The sequence below is a fragment of a genome, unplaced genomic scaffold, assembly GCF_019419815.1.
Source record: "Pyrus x bretschneideri cultivar Hongxiangsu unplaced genomic scaffold, Pyrus_bretschneideri_v1 Contig1, whole genome shotgun sequence".
NCBI classification, from domain to species: Eukaryota; Viridiplantae; Streptophyta; class Magnoliopsida; order Rosales; family Rosaceae; genus Pyrus; species Pyrus x bretschneideri.
This window is the reverse complement of record NW_025999390.1, coordinates 403995-425583: the sequence shown is the minus strand read 5'-3', so window position 1 is coordinate 425583 and position 21589 is coordinate 403995. Positions and strand designations below refer to the sequence as shown.

At 39.6% G+C, this 21589-nt stretch overlaps 5 protein-coding genes across 5 annotated transcripts; 2 read left to right on the top strand and 3 right to left on the bottom strand.

The window, feature by feature from the left end:
* The first annotated feature begins 328 nt into the window (after positions 1-328).
* LOC103927625 (ABC transporter B family member 13) lies at positions 329-4988 on the top strand. Its single transcript, XM_048577302.1, has 9 exons — positions 329-660; positions 763-817; positions 933-1108; positions 1200-1400; positions 1489-1748; positions 1825-2138; positions 2211-3200; positions 3303-3544; positions 3654-4988. The coding sequence occupies exons 1-9, from the start codon at positions 382-384 to the stop codon at positions 4872-4874; spliced, it is 3738 nt and encodes a 1245-aa protein (XP_048433259.1). The 5' UTR covers positions 329-381; the 3' UTR covers positions 4875-4988.
* A 63-nt stretch (positions 4989-5051) lies between these two features.
* LOC103927545 (rac-like GTP-binding protein RAC1) lies at positions 5052-7253 on the bottom strand. Its single transcript, XM_009336485.3, has 7 exons — positions 7018-7253; positions 6547-6634; positions 6332-6441; positions 6139-6202; positions 5649-5713; positions 5500-5565; positions 5052-5407 (listed from the first exon to the last, which is right to left on the bottom strand). Exons 1-7 carry the CDS (start codon positions 7114-7116, stop codon positions 5306-5308), a joined length of 594 nt encoding a protein of 197 aa, XP_009334760.1. The 5' UTR covers positions 7117-7253; the 3' UTR covers positions 5052-5305.
* Positions 7254-7722: 469 nt separating this feature from the next.
* On the bottom strand, positions 7723-14076 carry LOC103927555 (vacuolar protein sorting-associated protein 35B). Its single transcript, XM_009336497.3, has 22 exons — positions 13848-14076; positions 13663-13759; positions 13461-13584; positions 13127-13312; positions 12786-12873; positions 12532-12588; positions 12351-12440; positions 12117-12239; positions 11745-11819; positions 11558-11617; positions 10960-11076; positions 10517-10756; positions 10376-10441; positions 10135-10224; positions 9895-9984; positions 9659-9748; positions 9449-9517; positions 9199-9279; positions 8915-9022; positions 8726-8829; positions 8433-8546; positions 7723-8341 (listed from the first exon to the last, which is right to left on the bottom strand). Exons 1-22 carry the CDS (start codon positions 13938-13940, stop codon positions 8131-8133), a joined length of 2373 nt encoding a protein of 790 aa, XP_009334772.1. The 5' UTR covers positions 13941-14076; the 3' UTR covers positions 7723-8130.
* Positions 14077-16851: 2775 nt separating this feature from the next.
* LOC103927572 (protein kinase STUNTED) lies at positions 16852-19209 on the top strand. Its single transcript, XM_009336514.3, has 5 exons — positions 16852-17647; positions 17762-18010; positions 18107-18267; positions 18368-18595; positions 18679-19209. The coding sequence occupies exons 1-5, from the start codon at positions 17131-17133 to the stop codon at positions 19102-19104; spliced, it is 1581 nt and encodes a 526-aa protein (XP_009334789.1). The 5' UTR covers positions 16852-17130; the 3' UTR covers positions 19105-19209.
* Positions 19210-19309: 100 nt separating this feature from the next.
* On the bottom strand, positions 19310-21231 carry LOC103927582. The gene is made up of 2 exons (XM_009336525.3): positions 21054-21231; positions 19310-20104 (listed from the first exon to the last, which is right to left on the bottom strand). The coding sequence occupies exons 1-2, from the start codon at positions 21135-21137 to the stop codon at positions 19310-19312; spliced, it is 879 nt and encodes a 292-aa protein (XP_009334800.1). The 5' UTR covers positions 21138-21231.
* Positions 21232-21589: the final 358 nt, after the last annotated feature.

The following is a 21589-nucleotide window of genomic DNA, read 5'->3' as shown; positions in this document are numbered from 1 at the left end:
GAATAACTTGAGTGGGGGCATATGCCCCCAGTGAGCATTCATTGGCTCCGTCCATAGATTTTTCAGTGTACGCGAAACACAAACATATACACTACATGTCAATAATAAAAGGACCCTTAAAAGATAATAACATTGGTTCTGGTCATAGTAAAATATCTCTTTGAAAAATGATCCACGCTTGGGCCGCAAGTAACTAATTTTCTACTTGTTGAGTTAAAAGCTACAGAAACGGCAATTATGTTTTGGGTAAAGTACAGTCAGAGGGCGGAGTTGTTGGTTGAAATGCAACTACTCAGACAGCGTCTGCATTAATTGGCGGGAAATAAACACTTCTCTCCCTCCCTTCTGTAAGAAAACGAGTTTACTTTGTCTGTGGGCATTATGGAGGAAGTAGAGCTTGCCTCCGACAAGTTTTCGGACGGAAACCCGCTTCCGGAAATGGACAAACCAACGAACTCGACCAAGCACCGCAGCGTGTCGTTCCTCGGACTATTCGCTGCTGCTGACAAGGTGGACTGTGTGTTGATGTTTTTGGGAAGTGTTGGGGCTTGTATCCATGGTGGTGTGCTTCCTGTGTTCTTTGTTTTATTCGGTCGCATGATCGATTCGTTAGGACATCTGGCGATGAATCCACAACAACAGTCTGCCCGGATTTCCGAGGTAAGATCAAACGTTTCGGAATACCTTTTCGCGATCCTTTCGTGGGATGATGTTCTGTTTCGATATATGTATGTGAGTTTTCCCTTTTTCTTTTATTTGCAGTATGCTTTGTACTTGGTATATCTTGGACTCGTTCTTTTCGCATCAGCATGGATTGGTACGTTTTGTAAATTACACTCGTCAAATTAGTTATACGAGCATTAGTATCAGCAGACCTGAACGTAGCCAAGTTGGTTAAGTATAAGTATCCTTGCTGACGCTTTAATTTTCAGGTGTAGCATTCTGGACGCGAACCGGGGAGAGGCAGACAGCTCGTTTGCGGATGAAGTATCTCCAATCAGTTCTAAACAAGGACATTAATTTTTTCGACACTGAAGCCAGAGACACCAACATTATTTTCCACATTTCAAGTGATGCAATTCTAGTGCAAGATGCAATAGGTGACAAGGTAATTCGCAACCAAAACTGCTGTGAAATCTCTCGAAGAAGGTCCTTAGAGTAACATAATTAACATTGTTCCTTGTATCTTCTGAATGCAGACTGGCCATGCTTTGCGCTACCTTTCACAGTTCCTTACTGGATTTGCGATCGGTTTTACATCAGTATGGCAGCTTACGCTTCTGACCTTGGCTGTGGTTCCTTTCATAGCTATTGCAGGTGGAGCTTATACTATAACCATGTCTACCTTATCCGAAAAGGGTGAGGCTGCTTATGCAGAAGCCGGCAAGGTTGCTGAAGAGGTAAACTACTGTCCTAGGCATTTCTCGATATCTTACGCATCTTGCCGCATATGTAGCCCATTTTCATCACACATGTTGCATACACCAGGTTATTTCGCAGATTCGTACAGTGTACTCATTCGGGGGAGAGGACAGATCCATTGAAGCATACTCAACCTCACTGAACAAGGCCCTCAAGCTGGGAAAGAAGACCGGTGTTGCAAAAGGAGTTGGTGTAGGGTTTACATACGGGCTGTTGTTCTGCGCTTGGGCATTGCTTCTCTGGTATGCCAGCATACTTGTAAGGCATCATGACACGAACGGAGGGAAAGCATTCACAACAATCATCAATGTCATCTTCAGCGGATTGTAAGTCCACTCCAAATTATGTGTGCATTTACTATTTCCAGTTTCGTGATTAAAAGCAGACCTTTTTCTTATTTAGTGCTCTTGGCCAAGCTGCTCCAAACCTTGCTGCAATTGCAAAAGGGAGAGCTGCTGCTGGTAATATCACGACGATGATTGATTCGGATTCCAAATCCTGTAAGGTCTCGGACAACGGAATAGTGTTGCCGAAAGTGTCTGGGCAGATTGACTTCTGTGAGGTTGGTTTCAACTATCCATCACGATCAAATATGGTGTTCGATAACTTGAGCTTTTCGATTGGAGCTGGCCAGACTTTTGCAGTTGTTGGCCCTAGTGGTTCAGGAAAGAGCACCGTTATATCCATGATTCAGCGATTCTACCATCCCGTTTCAGGTATTCTGGTCCTGTCTAATAACCATTTCGTTTCTTGTTTTGAGGTTTAAATCATGAACAAATTTTTGCAAGGTAAAATACTGTTGGATGGACATGAACTTGGAACTCTCCAACTGAAATGGTTGCGAGAACAGATGGGATTGGTAAGTCAAGAACCGGCATTGTTCGCAACTACCATAGCCGGCAACATTTTGTTAGGTAAAGAAGACGCAGACATGGATCAGATCATGGAAGCTGCTAAAGCTGCAAATGCACATTCTTTCATTGAAGGATTGCCTGATGGCTACAACACTCAGGCAGGAGAGGGAGGAACTCAGCTTTCCGGAGGGCAAAAGCAGCGAATAGCCATTGCAAGAGCAGTGCTGCGAAACCCGAAAATACTACTCTTAGATGAGGCCACAAGCGCTCTTGACGCAGAATCAGAACTAGTTGTTCAGCAGGCACTAGAGAAAATCATGTCGCATCGAACTACAGTCATCGTTGCTCATCGATTGTCCACTATCCAAGATGTGGACACAATCGTTGTCTTGAAGAACGGTCAGCTTGCTGAGAGTGGCAACCATTCAGACCTGATGTCCAAGAAAGGGGAGTATGCAAATCTGGTGAGCATGCAGGTACTTGAACATGGTAAAGATTCTGGCTTAGTATCTGGACATTCTTCGAGAGAATCCAGCTTTCGTGGAACCACAAATAACTATCCGCAGGAGGACAAGGCAATCAGAACAAAACAGCAGAAGCCAAGCGATCAGACCAGCTCTGCTCCTGCACCAGTATGGGAATTAGTGAAACTAAATGCGCCCGAGTGGCCTTACGCAATACTTGGGTCAGTCGGTGCAGTTCTCGCTGGCATGGAAGCTCCTCTTTTCTCCCTCGGGATAACTCATATATTGACAGTGTTTTACCTTCCTGGCGGCTCTCAAATCAAACATGTTGTTGATAGGATAGCTCTCATATTTGTTGGCTTGGCTGCCGTCACTGTCCCAATATATCTCCTGCAGCACTACTTTTATACATTGATGGGGGAGCGGCTTACAACTCGCGTTCGTTTATTAATGTTCAAAGGTTCTTCTCGACCTCAAAGATTGAACCATATTTTTATTTCTCATGTAATGCACATTACGAAATCCATCAAAACTGAGAACGGGTTCTTGTTTTTTACTGCAGCCATCCTTTCGAACGAAGTTGGTTGGTTCGATTTGGAAGAGAATGACACCGGATCACTGACATCAACTTTAGCAGCAAATGCAACGTTGGTGCGAAGCGCTCTAGCTGACCGTCTGTCAACAATCGTGCAGAATCTCTCCCTCACGGTGACTGCTTTTGTTATTGCCTTCACGTTTAGTTGGCGTATGGCAGCTGTCGTGAGTGCCTCCCTCCCCCTACTTATCGGAGCTTCCATAACTGAGGTCAGAATAAAAAATACCACCGTTCTGTTAAAAGCCGCACATTGTTTATTTTTAATTGTTGTTATCTTCAATCCAACATATGTTCGGTTTTCTTGATTTGTATCCACAGCAACTGTTTCTGAAGGGATTCGGAGGGGACTACAACCGTGCCTACTCAAGAGCAACTTCCATTGCACGTGAAGCGATTGCCAACATAGGTACTGTAGCTGCTTTTGGTTGCGAAGAACGGATATCACTCCAGTTTTCCTTGGAACTAAACAAGCCAAACAAGCAAGCAGTTCTAAGAGGCCACATATCAGGCTTCTGCTACGGTTTATCGCAGTTTTTCGCATTCTGTTCTTATGCCCTTGGCCTTTGGTATGCATCAATACTAATCAAGGATAAAGACTTGAATTTTGGAGATATCATGAAGTCCTTTATGGTCTTAATAGTCACTTCACTGTGTATAGCAGAAACCCTAGCTCTCACACCAGAAATTATGAAGGGATCGCAAGCGCTCAGCCCAATTTTCAGTATCCTAAAGCGAGAAACAGCCATACATCGTGATGATCTCAGATCAAATGTTGTTGCCAATGTCAAAGGAGATATAGAGTTCAAGAATGTGAGTTTCTGGTACCCTGCAAGGCCGGATATCACCATTTTCGACTATTTGAATTTACGGGTTTCAGCAGGAAAGAGCCTTGCTGTAGTCGGGCCAAGTGGTTCGGGGAAGAGTACAGTGATTGCACTGGTAATGAGATTTTATGACCCCATTTCTGGTACGGTTCTAATTGATGGATACGATATCAAAAGCTTGAACTTGAAATCATTGAGGAAGAGAATCAGTCTAGTTCAGCAGGAGCCGGCATTGTTCTCCACAACAATTTATGAGAACATAAAGTATGGGTACGAGGAAGCATCGGAAGTAGAGGTAGTGACAGCAGCGAAAGCGGCGAATGCACACGGTTTCATAAGTCAAATGCCTGAAGGGTACAAAACTCAGGTGGGGGAGAAAGGAGTGCAGTTATCCGGAGGGCAGAAACAGAGGGTGGCAATTGCCAGAGCAATACTGAAAGATCCATCAATTCTTCTTCTGGACGAAGCAACAAGTGCATTGGACACAGAGTCTGAGAAGCTGGTCCAGGAGGCTCTTGACAAGCTAATGGAGGGTAGAACAACGATTATGGTAGCACACCGGTTGTCAACTATTCGTGATGCAAATCGGATCGCCCTGCTACAAAATGGTAGGGTGGTCGAAATGGGAAGCCACGAGCAGCTGATTGGAAGACCCGGTAGTCTCTACAAACAATTAGTTAGTCTACAGCAACAAAAGACAGACGCGATCGATTGATTCAAAGGCGTTATATGTAAAACTTCTTATGACATAAAGGGTAACGCGTAAGAATATTTTACGGTATACTTTTCAAGGGATGTATTAATAAAGACCGCTACTGTATACTTTTCACTTTTGCGACCAAACTGTGTTATACAGACATTATCCGGAAAGAGTTGATGCAATATATGAACATTATCCGGAAAGAGTTGATGCAATATATGTGAAAGACGGAGAAGTATGTGTTAGCAAAGCTAACTGTCACTTAAATACATGAACACAAGTCTTAAACAAACCATCTAAAGCTATCACATGAATCCCTAAAATGTCAGTACATACTATACATACACCACGGTTTGCTGCTTCAGCAAAGGACTTCGAGTACAAAGGAGGTAGCGGCAAAGAAAGGTCGGCAGTCAGCAAATCATCTCATAAATCTACTCGTTACTTCACAATATGTAGCAAGCCCTTTGTCCCTTTCTCTTCTTCTTCTTTTGCTTTGGTGGCTGGAGCACCACCTTAATGGCCGCATCAAAAACAGCTTTCACATTCTGCCATTAAAATTTTCAATGAATCATGTCAACAATGAGGGGTGAAGACATATGACAAATTTGGATAGAGGGCAAGACAGAAATATGCATACCTGTTGTGTTTTCGAGCTACACTCAATGTATGCAGGCGCTCCAATCAGTTTCTTCAATTCCTCTCCCTTTAGGCCAAAACGACAATCAAAGGTCAGTAGACCAACTTAGAAAGATAATATTTAGGTTGTGGGTGAAGCAATAGTCTTACCTGATCAGTAGTAATGGGAACTGCACCAGAATGGTCTATACAAAATTGTTTATCATCCCGAAGATCTGCAATGAAAATCATAAAATTGAGCACCTCGTTCACCAAAAGAGTAAGAAAATTCAGTAGTAACTAATAAGTGATGACAATAATGCTCCAGATAATGAAAGAAATGTTGGCTCAACAACAGGAATAAAAGTGATAAATTGCTAAATGACCAAGTAACCAAAAGATCAATCTTAAAACAGAGTGGTATTGAAGACAATATCGAAACTAAGTGCTAGTATTCAATGCAGACTCAAAGAAATTTAGAAATAACTGAACCATGACACTGGTCGCTACATGGAAGAAATGGGAAGTTATACGTCCATAGTCCCAAAAATTACAGGGACCCTAAAGCATTAGATCAGACACCAGCACAAACATAGGACAATTAGCATGCACCAGAACAATATACAAATACATTACAAAGGGGTTGAGAAAAAGATCTTACCAAGCTTTGTTCCAACCAGAATTATTGGAACGCCAGGTGCATAATGGCGCAGTTCGGGAATCCACTGAAACAGAAAACAAAATATGAAACAACTCCTCCACACACCAATGAAGACATTGTATACTGAAATTATTGCAAACAGAGATACTACGTAAAACAGAAAGTAAACAGGATTGTAAAGAAGATGTGGAACCTTTTTTGCAACGTTTTCGTAGCTGGCTTTGCTTATGAGAGAGAAAGCAAGGATAAAGACGTCCGCCCCTCGATAGCTCAAGGGCCTTAATCTATTGTAATCCTCCTGCCCTGTTAGAATATGGTTATTAAAACTCCCAAAATACAGGGAAAAACAAAGGCAAAATGAAACGAATTCGCATATGTAACAGGGGACTGAGTGAGTAGTAAAATCACCAGCCGTATCCCACAGAGCTAGGTTGACAGTGCTCCCATCCACAACAACATTTGCACTGAAATTGTCGAAAACAGTCGGTACGTAGTCCTGTTTTTCGATTACAACCACAAACTTAGTAAATTATATGAAAATCCAAGTTCAACTACACGAATTAGCACGATAGTAACTTCGAAAGAAACGAATCCTACGGCTAATGAAACACCAGACAGAAATGTGGAGCAGCAGAGAGTTAACAATAATTAAGAATACTCGATAAAACTAATGTCGTTCTTCAGTTAACTAAATCAAGGTTCAAGTTTGAGCCTTAGTGAAATATAATCAATGTTTGAAGTTTGTCTACGATTATGACTGCAGCTGGACAAATAAGACAAAATCCCCGAAATTTCCGGAGGAAGAAGCAAGAACTGAAGCATACAGCTGTACTGAACTGGGAAGAAGGAAGGCGGTAAAATTACGAAAATGGGACTGACCGTGGGAAAGGTGTTGCTGGTGTAGGAAATCAGCATGCAGGTTTTGCCGACGGCGCCGTCGCCGACCGTCACGCACTTTATGAACCTGGAGGCGCTCATTTCACTTTTCAATTCTCAATTTTTTCACCCTAGAGACTGAAGCAGCAGATTTCCACCCGAAAATATCTCCTTTTCCGATGCTTCTACTTCCTTCTGAGATCAGCAGGACGCCATCTTTGCTAGCAGAACCCCCAATTAGGTGAGAGAGAGAGAGAGAGAGAGAGAGAGAGAGTAGCAGTGCAGGGGAAGAAATTGAAATTTGAAAGAGGGAGGACGACTGGACGAGGAGAGTCAAAAAGTAAAAATTCTGGTCGGAGCGCTGACTGACCTAGCCATTAGCCAAGCTAAGCTTTTGCCAGCTGGCACACCTCCCTTATCTGCTTATCTTTTTCCTCTTTGCTTATTCCTTTTTGGTTCAAATTTTTTTTTTTTTTGAAAAAATTTCTTTTTGGGTTAAATCAAAATTTCAAATTTCAATTGCTTATCTTTCAGTAAAAACTTACTTTAGAAGACGTAGCTTGGGCGATTATCCATTATTTTGACGAAAAAGATGTTCATTTAATCATAACTAGCGAGTTTGAGTAGTTTCAGGATATTTAAGATAATGCTATTCACATTTATTTTTACTTTTTACACATCCTTGTTTAAAGCAGAATATTATTCGTATAAAAGAAAAGGACTAATTGACTTCGAATTTACCAATATCATTCCCAATAAAATTAACACTTAATTTTACCAAAAAAAAGAAAACTAAATAATAAATAACAAGCTTCCCAGGACAAACAATGGCAAACCTTCAGTCCAATGATACTACTCGGTTGCCCCAGAAAAAGAGAGAACCAACGGCAAACCCAAACTTGATGTAGAATTTTAGCACGCTAGAAGTTGTTTCTCCTATAAACAAAGCAACTGCCTTGAGGGAGAGAGGAAACGAATTCGAAACTGTACAAAGTTCCTAATGTAGGATCCAGGGGCATTTTCCATAGATTACGCTCGCTCGCCGCCTCTCCACATTGTTCTTCCTCTCAACCCCAAACTCTCTTGGCCTAAAATTTTAGAATCCATGCAGACGAGTCAGACCTTGATAGACGCATATTTCTCGCCCATCACCCCACCTTTCTGTTTTTGGAAGTGTATGTACCGCAATGTGCTGGCGAAGAATGCATCTGGGGCTGGATTCGGGTTTGCAGAGTCACTTTGCATCTCATTTTTAATTAAATCCACCAATCCCTGGATTGCAGCACTTGTAATCTGGGGGTTTCCTTTCTCAAAATAGTAGAGGTACCTGTTGCATAACTCACAAATCAGCCCTAAATTATACAACACAAGCAATTTAGAGGTGACCATCTTCAAATTTGCAGTCAAAGACTACCGACTTGTTCAGTATCTCAACAAAGAGTGTGACTGGCCCGCTGCTACCCCGCGTTGCGCTGGCCATCTGTTGAGCAGCATTTGCAATTCTCAATGCGCGTTTTAAACAAAGCAAGACCCTGTAACAAAAACCACTACTTGTCATGTAACTGAAGGTTTCTTTAATCACCATAAAGTTGCTTCCATGATAAAGATAAACCAACATGCAGGGGTATTTGTGCAGCTGCAAATGAAATGCATCGACATGCATAAATCCATGGGAATATTTAAGTCCAACACTGAGTTTGGATACGCTTACCTTTCTCCATCTTTAACACCATCCTGATCATCTACCCAAAAAAGATGTGAACATGCATACACCGCTCGGCACTGATCAGGTTTCTTCAAAAGCTTTGCTGAATACTGAGAAAGGAAAAACATACATTATGGGGTTTTACATAAACAGATTGAAAACACTAAGGATCTGACGATAGGAGAGAATTATTACTCCTGTAGCCTTGTGTGTTAAAGTATCCCGATTCTCAACGCCAAATACATTCATCCTCTGAAGAGTCCCAATAATGAGATGTATTGCAGTCACCTGGGCTTTGGAATCCTAAAATTGAGGTGTACATTATGTTGTTAAATTAAACGGCTAAATGTCACACTGCAGTCTTTTACAGAAATGCTAGAACAATTGAAGAAACTTCCTTCAAATCTATTTAATAAACCACAAGATACTCTCAACCGGAAAGAAAAAAACAAATGACAAGATACTGATAGATAAATTACCGCAACTTCTTCTTCATATAATATAAATGCCTGAGTGAAGAATTCATAAGCAACAGGTTCCAGATCACAGTCATTAGCAGCCTGATTATGCATAAATCAAAACAAAGAGGTTGGAACCAAAAGTAAGTCTGCAGCTACAACGTCAGAGATTTAAAACCCTATTCTTTCTCTGTGGTACAAAAACATGCAAGATATGTTGGATTAAAACAAGCCTGCAAACCATGCTTTGACCAACCGTCGAGTGGCGTACCTCAGCACATTCCAAGTACAATCTTAAGGCCAGTTCGGGAGACGGAACTGAGGAAAGAGATTCAATGATCTGAAATAAGATAGACAGCACCATTATTGATTATATGCAGCAAGATGAAGACGTGTACATAACGACCACATAACAAAAGGTCTTCCCCAAGGATTATTGCCTAACAAACTACGAAGCAACCAAGTGCATTCATCTAAATACCTGATTTAAAGTCTGAAAAATTTTCTTCGGTGTGGCAGGCATTTCTTCTCCCACAACCTCTCCATCCTGACCTTGCAGCCGCCTAACCAACTACAAGCCACAGCCAACGTTTTGAACAATTCTTCAAAATGAGGACATTTTAATACATTCCACTACTTCGTAGTGAAAGGTGCATAAATATACAAAATGAAACAACAAATATGTGATATATGACAAGGTGGCATAGCATAGGATACCTTGAGTGCAGATAATATAAGAGGAGGAACAGTAAAAGGTAGGCGCTTTGGTCCTCCACTCATTATATGCTTCTTGACCGTACATAAGATCTGAAGATCAGTAATCATAAAACTAAGTAAGATTTCTCTGAAAGTTGAATCACAATTCACAGCCAATGATTTTTGTAGATGGAAGCAAAAACTTCAAGTAACATTAGCATCACAAGAAACTACCAAACATACAACAGATCAACAACTTACCTTAAACATTTCTTCTGGATCATCATTATAAAGCATGTGTATAAGGCGAGCAACAGAATTTTGTTCATCCGCAAAATCCTCTTCATCAAGCTAAAAGTAGACAATAGCACCAAAAGAATAAACCAAGGGCGGCCAAAAAATAAACAAAAATAAAATCAGCAAGTGTTTCAAAAGAAACTAAGTTTACATTAAAATACAAAAAAACTCATGTGGATCTATTAAGTTAAATTTTGAATTGCACCTCATCTGCAGAAGTAGAATCCAAGTCCTTGATGAGCCCTTTAATTAATTCAAACAACACCTCCACCTACAAGAAGCAATATATCACATTCTTAAGAAGAAAATACTGATAAAATAGAAGAAACAGAAGATGCATTCATACCTTATCAGCTGTGGAGATACAAGAGTTGTTCTTCATAATGCTTTGGATAATGACCATTGCCATGACTTTATTTGTTCCATTATCAAGATATTCCATAACTCGAGGATAATTAGAAAGTGTGAGGGCTGTGACAATGTCATCGTATTTCTCCAAGGGAGAACTTAACAGTGCAACAACCTGTTTTGTTGCTCTACGGTCTTCAAGCTTGGTTTCTCCGGATAGCTTCTTAACACATGCTCCCTGAAAAAATGAATTAAGATTTTAATTATCACCAGTTACCTTTGTTGTTACAAAACATGGCCCACATAATCCATATCGAAACGAAATTCAAAAGAAGATTGCATCCATGTTGCATGGCTATGTTGACGGGCTGGTACCCCATCAAAAGGCATGTAGTTTGGGAAAATTTATAGTAACTAAACATATTTTTTTGAAGACCTTACCAGTACTTGATCCACATAATCAAGGCGATCAGGATGAACACGGAGGGTAAATGTAAGAAGAGAGACATACAAAGATATGGCTCCAACAATAGGCATGTCCATCTGTGCTTCTATCACCTGAAATTTAAATATAGGTGATACATTAAATTAGCACACACTTCTAGACATCAAATAAAGAGGCTGTTGGTTGGACAACAAATTAAGTACTAACCACAAAGATAAGTATGTTTCATGCTTAACACGAAACAACAAATGGATCCTATCTAATAAAGAGGCTGTTGGTTGGACAACAAATTAAGTAGTGTACAATTTTCAATAAATCAGAAGTCACCCCCAAAAACATCTCTCCATATTGTACTCTGCCTCCGTTACTACATCCTTTTAGCAAAAAATTATCGCTTTGTCCATTCATTGTTTTCCCTTGGCATACTACATCCTTTTAGAAATTCAAAACGCTTTGGACTTTTTCTGCAACAAAATTTTAAATAAATACTACAGAAAGTGCACTGAATTGCCAATTATTACTTGCTGGATCGAAGTGTAGTTGAGGGAGTAGCCATCAATGTAAACATTTACTTCAAAGAACAAAGGAACTTACCCTCCCAATGGCACTGCTTAATTTAGCGAAGGCTTCCACTTGAAGAAATTCAGGTAATACCTTGAACGAGAATCCACAATCATCAAAATTACAACACCCAGAAAGAGAGAAAGGCCATAATAAGAATGAAAAACTGAATAAAAAATTGTGGAAGCGTGACTCAAAAGATTACTTTTAGATAACTCACATCTGTACTTGACGCAGCATAGTTTGATAACCTCTCCATTAATTGAGATAACACAGTCTTGATATCAACTGTTGGCTGCATTTGAAAATATATAACGCAGAGGGAAAATGAGTTAAAAGGTTGCTTTATTGGGCGTAATATCTCGATATGAATAAACGACAATATAAGGCTACTATGACCCACAAGTAATCGAGGCAAATGGCCAATCTGGCCTCTGTGGTTTGAGCTGTTATTTCAACTATACATATGACCAAGCAACCATTGATTAACATATGCATTTATCATTACATATGTAATCAAATAAATAAATAACCATGCATAATCATGTGAAAGTAAAAAAAAAAAAGAGAGAAAAATGACACTGCTATGCACCTGAAGCTGGGGGAAGGCAGCCAACAATGTCTCCAGTGTCTGCAAGTGGTACTCATCTGGAAAGACCTGGATTATGCAATCCATCAAATAATATTGGGCCAACTCATCTTTACAGTTGATAACCTGCGCACACCAATTTGGATAAAAGTTTGAAATATTAGAAAAGGAACATTGAAAGTATTCAAGAGTTAACAAAAAGACAATATTATTAAGAAGCGAAGCAGATTAAAGAACCTGTTCTAATACTCTAGGAAGAACAGTGGCTTTGTACATTTCAAGTTCCACGCCCTCTATCTGACTGAGAACATGGAGATTTTTCCCAACCTACCAAGACAATTCAGAAAGGTGTAATTTCTCTATTATAATGTGTTATGCAATGATTCATCTGCTGATAGGTTCAGATTTTTGATATTACAAGATCACGAAGTTCGCTTCTTTCCTTTTCGCGCTTCTCTCTCACATGACCAGGTCCCTGCAGACGAGAAAGCCCAACAGAAGGCTTCAACTCAGGATCGCCAAAGAGTATGAATGATTCACAAGCACCATAAGACCTGCATGGCCAAAAATCATGCCCTCATGGTTCATTTTTACCTCTATGGCATGCAAGTACTCTGGTGCCATGCATATTCAGACATTAAAGCAGATAAATTTCATAGATGTCGAACAAACCTGATACTGCATTCGAACCCAAAGCTTATTCATTTCTGTAAAATTCTGTAGCACAAAATCTACAGCATCCATGACAGTGTCAGCATCCCTGCAATGCAAGGAGATTAAACTATGACTCAAATCAAGCAACATGATATCCATGGATTCCATAAAAAGCCAATGTTATTAAACTCAAAGCTTACTGCTAGCCAAAACCACCCAAATCGAAGAAAATTTTTGCATTTTCGACAATAGAATTTTGCTCCAGCATAAAACGGATTCTGATTTATTTCTGGTCATAAAATCGTTCTCCATTTTATCAATGTATGAAGTAACAAATCTAACCCCTGAAACAATCTTACCCTTCATACTCAGAACCAATATCAGGCAACTTGTCTCTGCTGACTTGAGAAAGATAGCTTCTTAAAAAGAGCCCTCGAATTGGATGCTGAACGCCGCGACACATTTCGACAAGATCTTTAAGTACGTCCTTGGCCGGCGCTTCCTTAGATTTAATGTACACGGATCCTACCGTACATAGCAGATACCTGTTAAATAAGCAACATGAAATTCACATACACTGACCGAGCTGAAACAACAAGAATAAAACACTCACTGCACTAAAAGCTATTTACTTTCGAGAAACGACAACATTTCCCAGCAAGAATTTGATGCTTTCAACAATGTATGACTTACAATCTTGGTAAAATGTTGCCGGCATGCTGAACAAGTTCGTAGAGATCGATGATCGAAACGCCGTGTCTGCTCTCATCCTTGAAGAACATCTCCAGCCTCCTCAGCTCATCGAAAGCTCGCATATCTATTAGAATCAAGAATCCAAATCAAAACTCGGATCAGGTCAAAGGTTAGGAATCGGGCGAAGAACGTGAGAGCTTACAGAGATCGTAGTATTTGTGAGGCGAAAGCCGAGAGGTTCTGAGCTCCGACAGCATCAGGGCCGAGAATTTGAGGGCGTCTCTGAGATTGTTGGCGTCCTGCGAAAATTGAAATGTGAAATCGGACAAGATGGCGGAGAATTAGGGTTTTGGGAGAGGAATGTGATTGGGTGAGAAATAATAGTACCAGAGCGCGATGCATGTAAAAGGCATGGTGTTGAATGCCGGCGATGCCTTCCGCCAGCCATTTCTCTTCGTCTCCGATTACGTCCGATCTCATTTTCTCCCTCCCTCCTTTTCTCGCCGAAACGCGGCAACCAATTCGTCGGAGTAACGCTGAATTTTTGTTCTTTTATTCCTTTTTGGTTATTTGGGAACGTTGAATGTTGGATTTCTTGGTTGTTAGCAGTTGAATGTTGGGTTGCTCATGCATAATTGGGATGGGACCCCACTTGATCTTGACAGTGACAGCGTAGGCAAATTGGATTGGAAATTTTGATTTCGATAACATTGAACTTTAAAAAACTCTTATCAAATCTGAAATTCGACATCCGGATCACTATTAGGTTTGATTAGAAATTGAGTTTGGCTTCAATATTACGTAATAGCCGTGTTATATTTGTCTTAGCCGTTAGATTTGACTTTTACCATCGTTAAACTTTATTGAATAGCCTATTAAAATTTTCTTTTTCCTCTAGCATTTTAATTTATGTGTTATAGATGAATCTAGAAGTATAAAAGGCTTCTTTTAATCAAAAACAAGTTTGGACAACATATCGTTGTCATATAAGTAAAACTTATCCCTAAACCCGTCTTTGTAACAAAATGTAATACGAGCTCATAAACCATCTTAAAGACATTATATTGATATGGTTATTCTCTCCAATTTGATATCTCGAAGCTGACAAGTTAACAATTTCCTATATTTCACCCCCAAACTAAGAATCTTGCCTTCTTCATTCACGACCTACCGAAGTCTTCTTATCAAACTCCGTATTGTTGTTTCCTTTTCTCCAAACTTGGGTTGTTCGCCCCTTTACTATAACTAACCCTTCTTTATCGTTACTGCTTATTGAGTACCTTGGTTTTGTGAGCTTTCTAAAAGTTCTAGTAGTTTTCATTAAATTATTGACTTTTCATTGAGATTGAGCCAATAGAATCCTCTTCTGATCTCTTTGGTGAAGATCCGTGAATTGTGTCTGTTCATCGTACATTGTGGGGTCAGTTTTTATCAGTTACTGTTTGTGTTTAATTTTAAATTAAAATATTTAAAAATTCACGAATTCTTGGGATTCTCACAAAGAGTGACACGCCCCGATCCCGGTGTCCAAGGGACATCGCGATGGCCACGTGATGGGCGACACCTAAAGGTGACGCAAGCCATTTAATGAATGCATATGCTGAGAACGTGCAAAACATGCGTATAAATTATAGCAAAATAATAAGATGTGACTATTTGTTTCTAGGAGAAGATAGTGATATAAATAATATTCAACTGACAACAATGAATACATAATGATAATACATGACATGTTCAGAGCATACATCTAGTTCAGAATACAAGCAGAAGGTGAAATTACAATGATGTCAAAGCAGAAGAGATGGCACGATATCACTGGTAAGGGAATGCCTCATAGCACGTGTCGTAAACCTCGTTCCTATGTCATGAGGGGGTGCAAGACAAACGTGAATGGACCCCTTCTAAAATGTATGATTTAATGGTAGAAATGCATACTTGAAAAACATGATTTAATGGTTACGTTTTATGAGTAAATTGGATTTACATTATATGATTATCATGCCTTGCTTAGAATATTTTGGAATACCATATTTTCTGTCGAACTAATGTTCTTTGTAGTATAGATGGTGGATGACTTTATACTACTTACGAGCATGCTTTTGCACACTTTTTTATAGTATATATGATGGATGACTTTATACTATAAAGATGTTTTGGGATACACACACACACACCTATATTTGGAAAGTCTATGTTCAACGGTTTTTGTGCATAACTAGTGGTCACATACTGACCTTCGAGTTGGGTAATGTAGGAGCCTTCGAGCGATGACACATATATTGACCTTCGGGTTGGGTGTTGTAGGAGCCTACGGGCGATTAATAATTGTGAAGGAAATTTCTAAAGAAAGAGTTTTATATGCCTTTGGACGATACTGATACCACTAGTTAGCATACTATATATGACATATGTTTTATGAAGGTTTTATGACATGCTAGATTTTTCTAAAAACCTATTACATATTATATTATTGAGTTTTCATAAAACTTTGAAAGTTAGTATGTTGATAACTGTTTTATTATATATATAGGACATTGAAATCAAGACGTGTCAAAAAAGATCCGACGAGTATCCGGATTCGGGATTGAGAACTTAAGAAGATCTTTTACAATATTACAACGAGATGGTGGCCTGCATAGAAAGTTGAAAGTATATGATAACTATGAGTTAAAAAATTTCGTTTAGTATGCGCTGGTGTACAGTTTGCAATAATTTTTTTTTATATTATTGAATCAATGTTTGTTAAATTCTTAATTTTGAATTTTATTATCGAATCACATATCATATACGGAAACATAGTAGACTTTTTGGGAATTTAGAATAATTGCATTTGGGTGGTGAAGTGGAGAGGCAGCACGCCTGGTCAAAATCGAATGGCAGCAGATCTGACTTACCAAAGGTCAGTCACTTTAGGTGTACCAATCCTTTATTGGGCTGCACGGTTTTCAGCGTATAAGAGATGATTATAATTTTTTATTTTAATTTTTATAATTTAAAATTAATAGAAATGATGTTTGAATTGTACGCTTTTAATCATTTAGTTCTTTAAAAAAAATAAAAAAAAAGCTCTGCAAACTTGAAAAAAACCACCAATTCAAATGAAGAGGTGAATTTGACAAAAATACTCTTAATTTAACGAAAAGTTTTCATGAAATGATCAAAATACTAACGGCAAATATTTCATGGACAAAGATAAAAAGTTATGCTAATATGAAAGAGCATTTAAAAAAAAAAAAAACCTTAAAAAATAGTTTTTTGATTAGGTGGGTAAGATTTTTGCACGAAGAAAACGACTTAGCCGTCAAATATTCAAAACAAAAAGATCCGGGTCAACTTTACCCGTCTTTCATTCCATCCTCTTGTGTTTTGTTCTTCATTAACATAATTGCAACTCATGAATTTATGAGCTCACCCTGTATTTTCCTTTGGATTTTGGTAAATATTTGTTTAATTAATTCATAAAATTGTCAAATTTTTAACATGTTAAACGTTAACTTCTCAGTTAGGTATGATAAATAATTCTGTATGTATATAATATTTTCAAGGGAGCATCAGCATACATTTAAAGGAGACCGGGACTTTGACGTTTGAAAGGTTGACTGATGATCAACGAGGGGCTAACTATTCATTTTATCATCTTCATTAATCTTCCGAAAACTCAAGTTTATCGATGCACGATTCATTAGGTTCCAATTACCGAGCCAGTTGTGATGAAGCGCTTTTGAGCTCCACTTGTCCATTCAAAACAGAGATGCCAGAACGAGCTCTTGGATGGCCTCTTCAGAGACTAACTGTTAGTCCTCTGAGGCTGAGCCGGGAAGCTCGCCGAAAATCGGATAGCTTTGACATGTTTTCCGAGAGAGAGGATGATGAATCACCCTTGTCGAGGCCGGGTTGGCCTCTATTGCGGATAGCTGCTGCCTCAGCGGAAACTATGAGTACTACTCCTATGAGAGAATTCAAATCCAGAGAAAACATGTCCGTGGTACAGTGGGTGATGATGGACCTGCCTAGCCGTCGATTTCTTTCGGTAAATTCGCAGCGGCGGGAAGGTGATGAAATTTGCTCGACAGTAGCACCAACACAGCTTTCTGATGAATTGGAGTTTCTCACTGCAGAAAACTCAGAAGGTTGCAAGGTTTTCAGCTATGCGGAACTTAGTAGCGCAACTTGTCACTTCTCGACAGGTAAATTAAGTGCTCGTTTGGGCCTGTTTTTGTAAAAGGAACTTTTGCTCATAAGTGCTTTTATTAAAAACAAGTTCTTGCTCGCTAGAATTTAAACAATTGGTTTGTGAACAGAAAATCTTATCGGCGAGGGAGGGTGTAGCAGCGTGTACAGAGGGTGCCTTGGAGGCGGAGAATCAGTGGCGGTCAAGGTTCTAAAATCGTACAAGGAAGCTTGGAATGACTTTTTCTTGGAAGTCAAGTTTGTGTCTTCAATTCAGCACAAACACATCACTTGTCCAATTGGTGTATGCGTGGAAGATGGCAACCTTATTTTGGTCTATGACCTCTTTCCCAGAGGGAGCTTGGAAGGAAACTTGCACGGTGAGAAATTAGAACGAATTCGTCATCGAACGAGACTAATAATTCGATTTTTAGTCTCTGAAATTTTTAATTCTATTTCGTTTCATCTTAGTGCAGGTTGCAGTGATGGACTTATACTTCCATGGGATGTGAGATTCAATGTGGCGGTCGCAGTTGCAGAGGCTCTAACTTACCTGCACAGTGACTGCCCTCAGCCGATCATTCACCGAGACGTTAAATCCTCAAACATTCTTCTCTCCGACGACCTTCAGCCGCAGGTATATACATATATGATCTGCCTGCAGTACCTTCATATTTCACTTTCCTGCCAAATTTTACATTTTTGGGTTCAATCTCGAGTTTAATTTTTGTTTGCAGTTATCTGATTTCGGGCTTGCTACATGGGGACCGATGGATTCTGGTTGCGTGATAAGTAGTGATGTGGTGGGAACTTTTGGATACATGGCTCCGGAATATTTCATGCATGGGGTGGTGAGTGACAAGATTGATGTTTATGCCTTTGGCGTGGTTCTCCTCGAACTATTATCTGGTCGAAAGCCGGTCAATGCCGAGGCTCTGAAAGGACAAGAGAGTTTGGTCAAGTGGGTAAGCATATTTATATATATCCCGAGCTTCTACATTTAGATTTTATGCATTTCCCGCATTGCTAAACAAAGTTCTTCGTTCAGGCAAGACATTTGTTAGATATTATGGATGTTAAGACATTGCTGGATCCAAAGTTAAATGGAGACTACGATTCGGCCCAAATGCGTAGAATGGTAATGGCAGCAGGGCTTTGCATAAACCAGTCACCTCGTCTTCGACCGGGCGCGAGACAAGTACTGAAGCTACTAACGGGAGAGACGGACGCAAACAAGTGCGTCGATCTTCATGCAGTGAACTCGTGCTATCAAGATGAAGATGACAACCAATTCCTGGAAATCGGGTGTCATTCGGTTTCCGCTTTGTCTGATACAAATGATGGAAGCATCAGCAGGTCAAGTTCAACTGATACTGCGTCTAGTGTAGAGAAACCACGCCGGTACAAGTTGAAGGACTACTTGCTTATCCCTGACCAGTATTCTTTGCGTGAAATTTCTCCGATAAACATGTAATAAGTACATACATATATATGCAGAGAAATCTGCTGAAATTTTGAGTTCAGCATTGAACAATTTAATTAGAGAAAAAGAACAAAAAGGAGACCTATGTTTTTCGTATGAATTAGTCTTAAAATTCAATTGATTAACAAATACATCAATGCTCATTACACTGTACAGTTAAAAGCCGCTAGTGCTTCTAGAAAAAAAGGAAGAAAAACTAGAACGGAACCGTGTAGGACAATGCATATATGCCGGCCTCAGGCAACAATTGTGCTTTCGGCCACTGCGTGCTGCCTGTACGACATGAGACCTCACTGTCAGCTTTAGATCTTTTAGACCGGCGTCTGTTTTGTGACGCTGTCCCAAAGAGCCATTCTTCGTCATCGGCATCATGGAGGGTAAATTGGAACGGAGGTGGAATCCAATTCTCCATCACATTTGCACACTCTGTATCTTCTCTCCCAATTCTCTTTTCACCGGTCATTTTGAACCCCTCTGTTGTTGGACAAGACAACTCTTGGTCACAATTGGATGCAACTCCAACAGTTGCCTCCGAACTATGAGGTTGATTGGGTGCAGGAACAACTTCTGACCTTTCTGGAGGGAGGAAATGTGTCATTCCAGAAGAAGAGGGCGCAAGTGAGGCATCTGGTTCACTGGGCTTTCGCAATTTAAAGCGAATGATCAAAGGCCTTTTCCTCTTATTGCCACCTTGGTTGCCATCAGACAAGTAGCAATTGTTTTCAGCACAGCTTGGCAGCTCATGCTCTTCGGTAATGTCACTTTTCTCCAGCTTATTACCTTCATCTTCTCCATTTTTAACAAACCATCCATTTGCTTCCGCTTTTCCCTTCTCTTGCTGGAAGCACTTCTTGTTAACACGGTTTTTCGAGCTGGGGACAGTAACATAATTGGGTACAACATTCTCCTTCGCCTTATGGCCTTGTCCCATTGTCCCCCTCTTGTCTTTGTTCCTATGATTCTTGGCCTTCTTCTCCGTCTTTCTCTGGGGCTTTTAAGGCACCGGAATAAATTTAATAAGATTGGTAGGGAAGACCAGCGTAACATGACTAAAACACAGATGTACAGAAACCGCCGATGGTAATCGGAATTAAATCTCATTTTTTTACAAGGGCTGGTAAGAAACGAAGGATCAAGAAACAACCAACACTATAAAACATTACAATGTTATAGCTTACGACAATTGTACTGTACCGTAGTGAGATACTTGAGACAATTAGTGGTTTCAGGCAAAAGTAGACATGGTTGCAGGAAGCAACTCAATATCATTAGCCTACATCCAATTTCCATACACAATTCTCTAAAACTTGACTTGCCTAATTCTATGCTCAAAGTTTTAACATCAAATTTATCAAGTTTCGAACACCCAACAACCACAAGCCCAAAGCAAACTTGTATAAGGCTTGAACCTCCCAAAATAATTGGGAGGGTTAGGATTCCAAACACTCCCAAACAACACTCGACTCGGAAAGCAGGTAACAACTATGGGTTCAGATCCAAATCCGTTTTCACGATTGATCTCAATTTACAAAGCGAAAAACTTAATTAAAATTTAATAACAAAAGGTCATGATTTAATTAATTTACCCAAGAAAACGCAAGATCTATCTTTATTACCCAATAAGAAAACTCACAATTTTATCGTAATTACCCAAAAAGTTTCAAGATTAATCTCAATTTTCAAGATATCAATCAAAATTTGTCAAATTTTCCAAGAACACTTATATTTTACCCAAATTAACCTAATTTTTCAAACAAAAGAAACCCCCAAGATCCATCAATTAGTTTCTACAGAAAACCTATTAAACCACCCATCCAATCAAATGCGACAGATACAATACAAGAACACAATCGCAGACATAATATCACAACGATTTACATGTCGAAGAGAGATTAGGGAGAGGCCCAGAAAAATCAGAACCAAATTGCTCAAAAACCAACCTTAACCGGTTCAAACAAGTCCCCCCTACCAACTGCCTTCCTCGAATAGTCCATGCCCACGTAGTTCAACCCCCAACTCATCATCTTTCTTTCAATTACACAAAAAATCGATTCTTTCTGCAAAACCCTAGCACTCAGAGAGTTTTTTTGACGGCTATAGTTTTATTTGCAGATGCAATAACTGGCTAATAGCGTTGGTTTATATAGACTTCAGATTAACCGCCTCTGAGTCGGCACAGGTTTAATACCGATAATGCCCTCAAACTTGACCTAGTTTTATTTTGGTTCCGTCCCTTTTTGGTTTTACTTGTTTTATTCGAACTCCTTAAATAAAGAAAATTAATAAAAATGATTTGAAAAGTGTAAGTTTTAACGAGATTAAAGTAAAAATAAATAATATTAAAATTGACTTTTTAAGTATAAAAATATAATATTTTTATAAAAATAAACAATATTCGTTAAGGTATCGTTTGGTATGCAGACGGGACGGGACGGAACGGGATGGGACGAGACGGTACGGGATAGGACGGAACGGA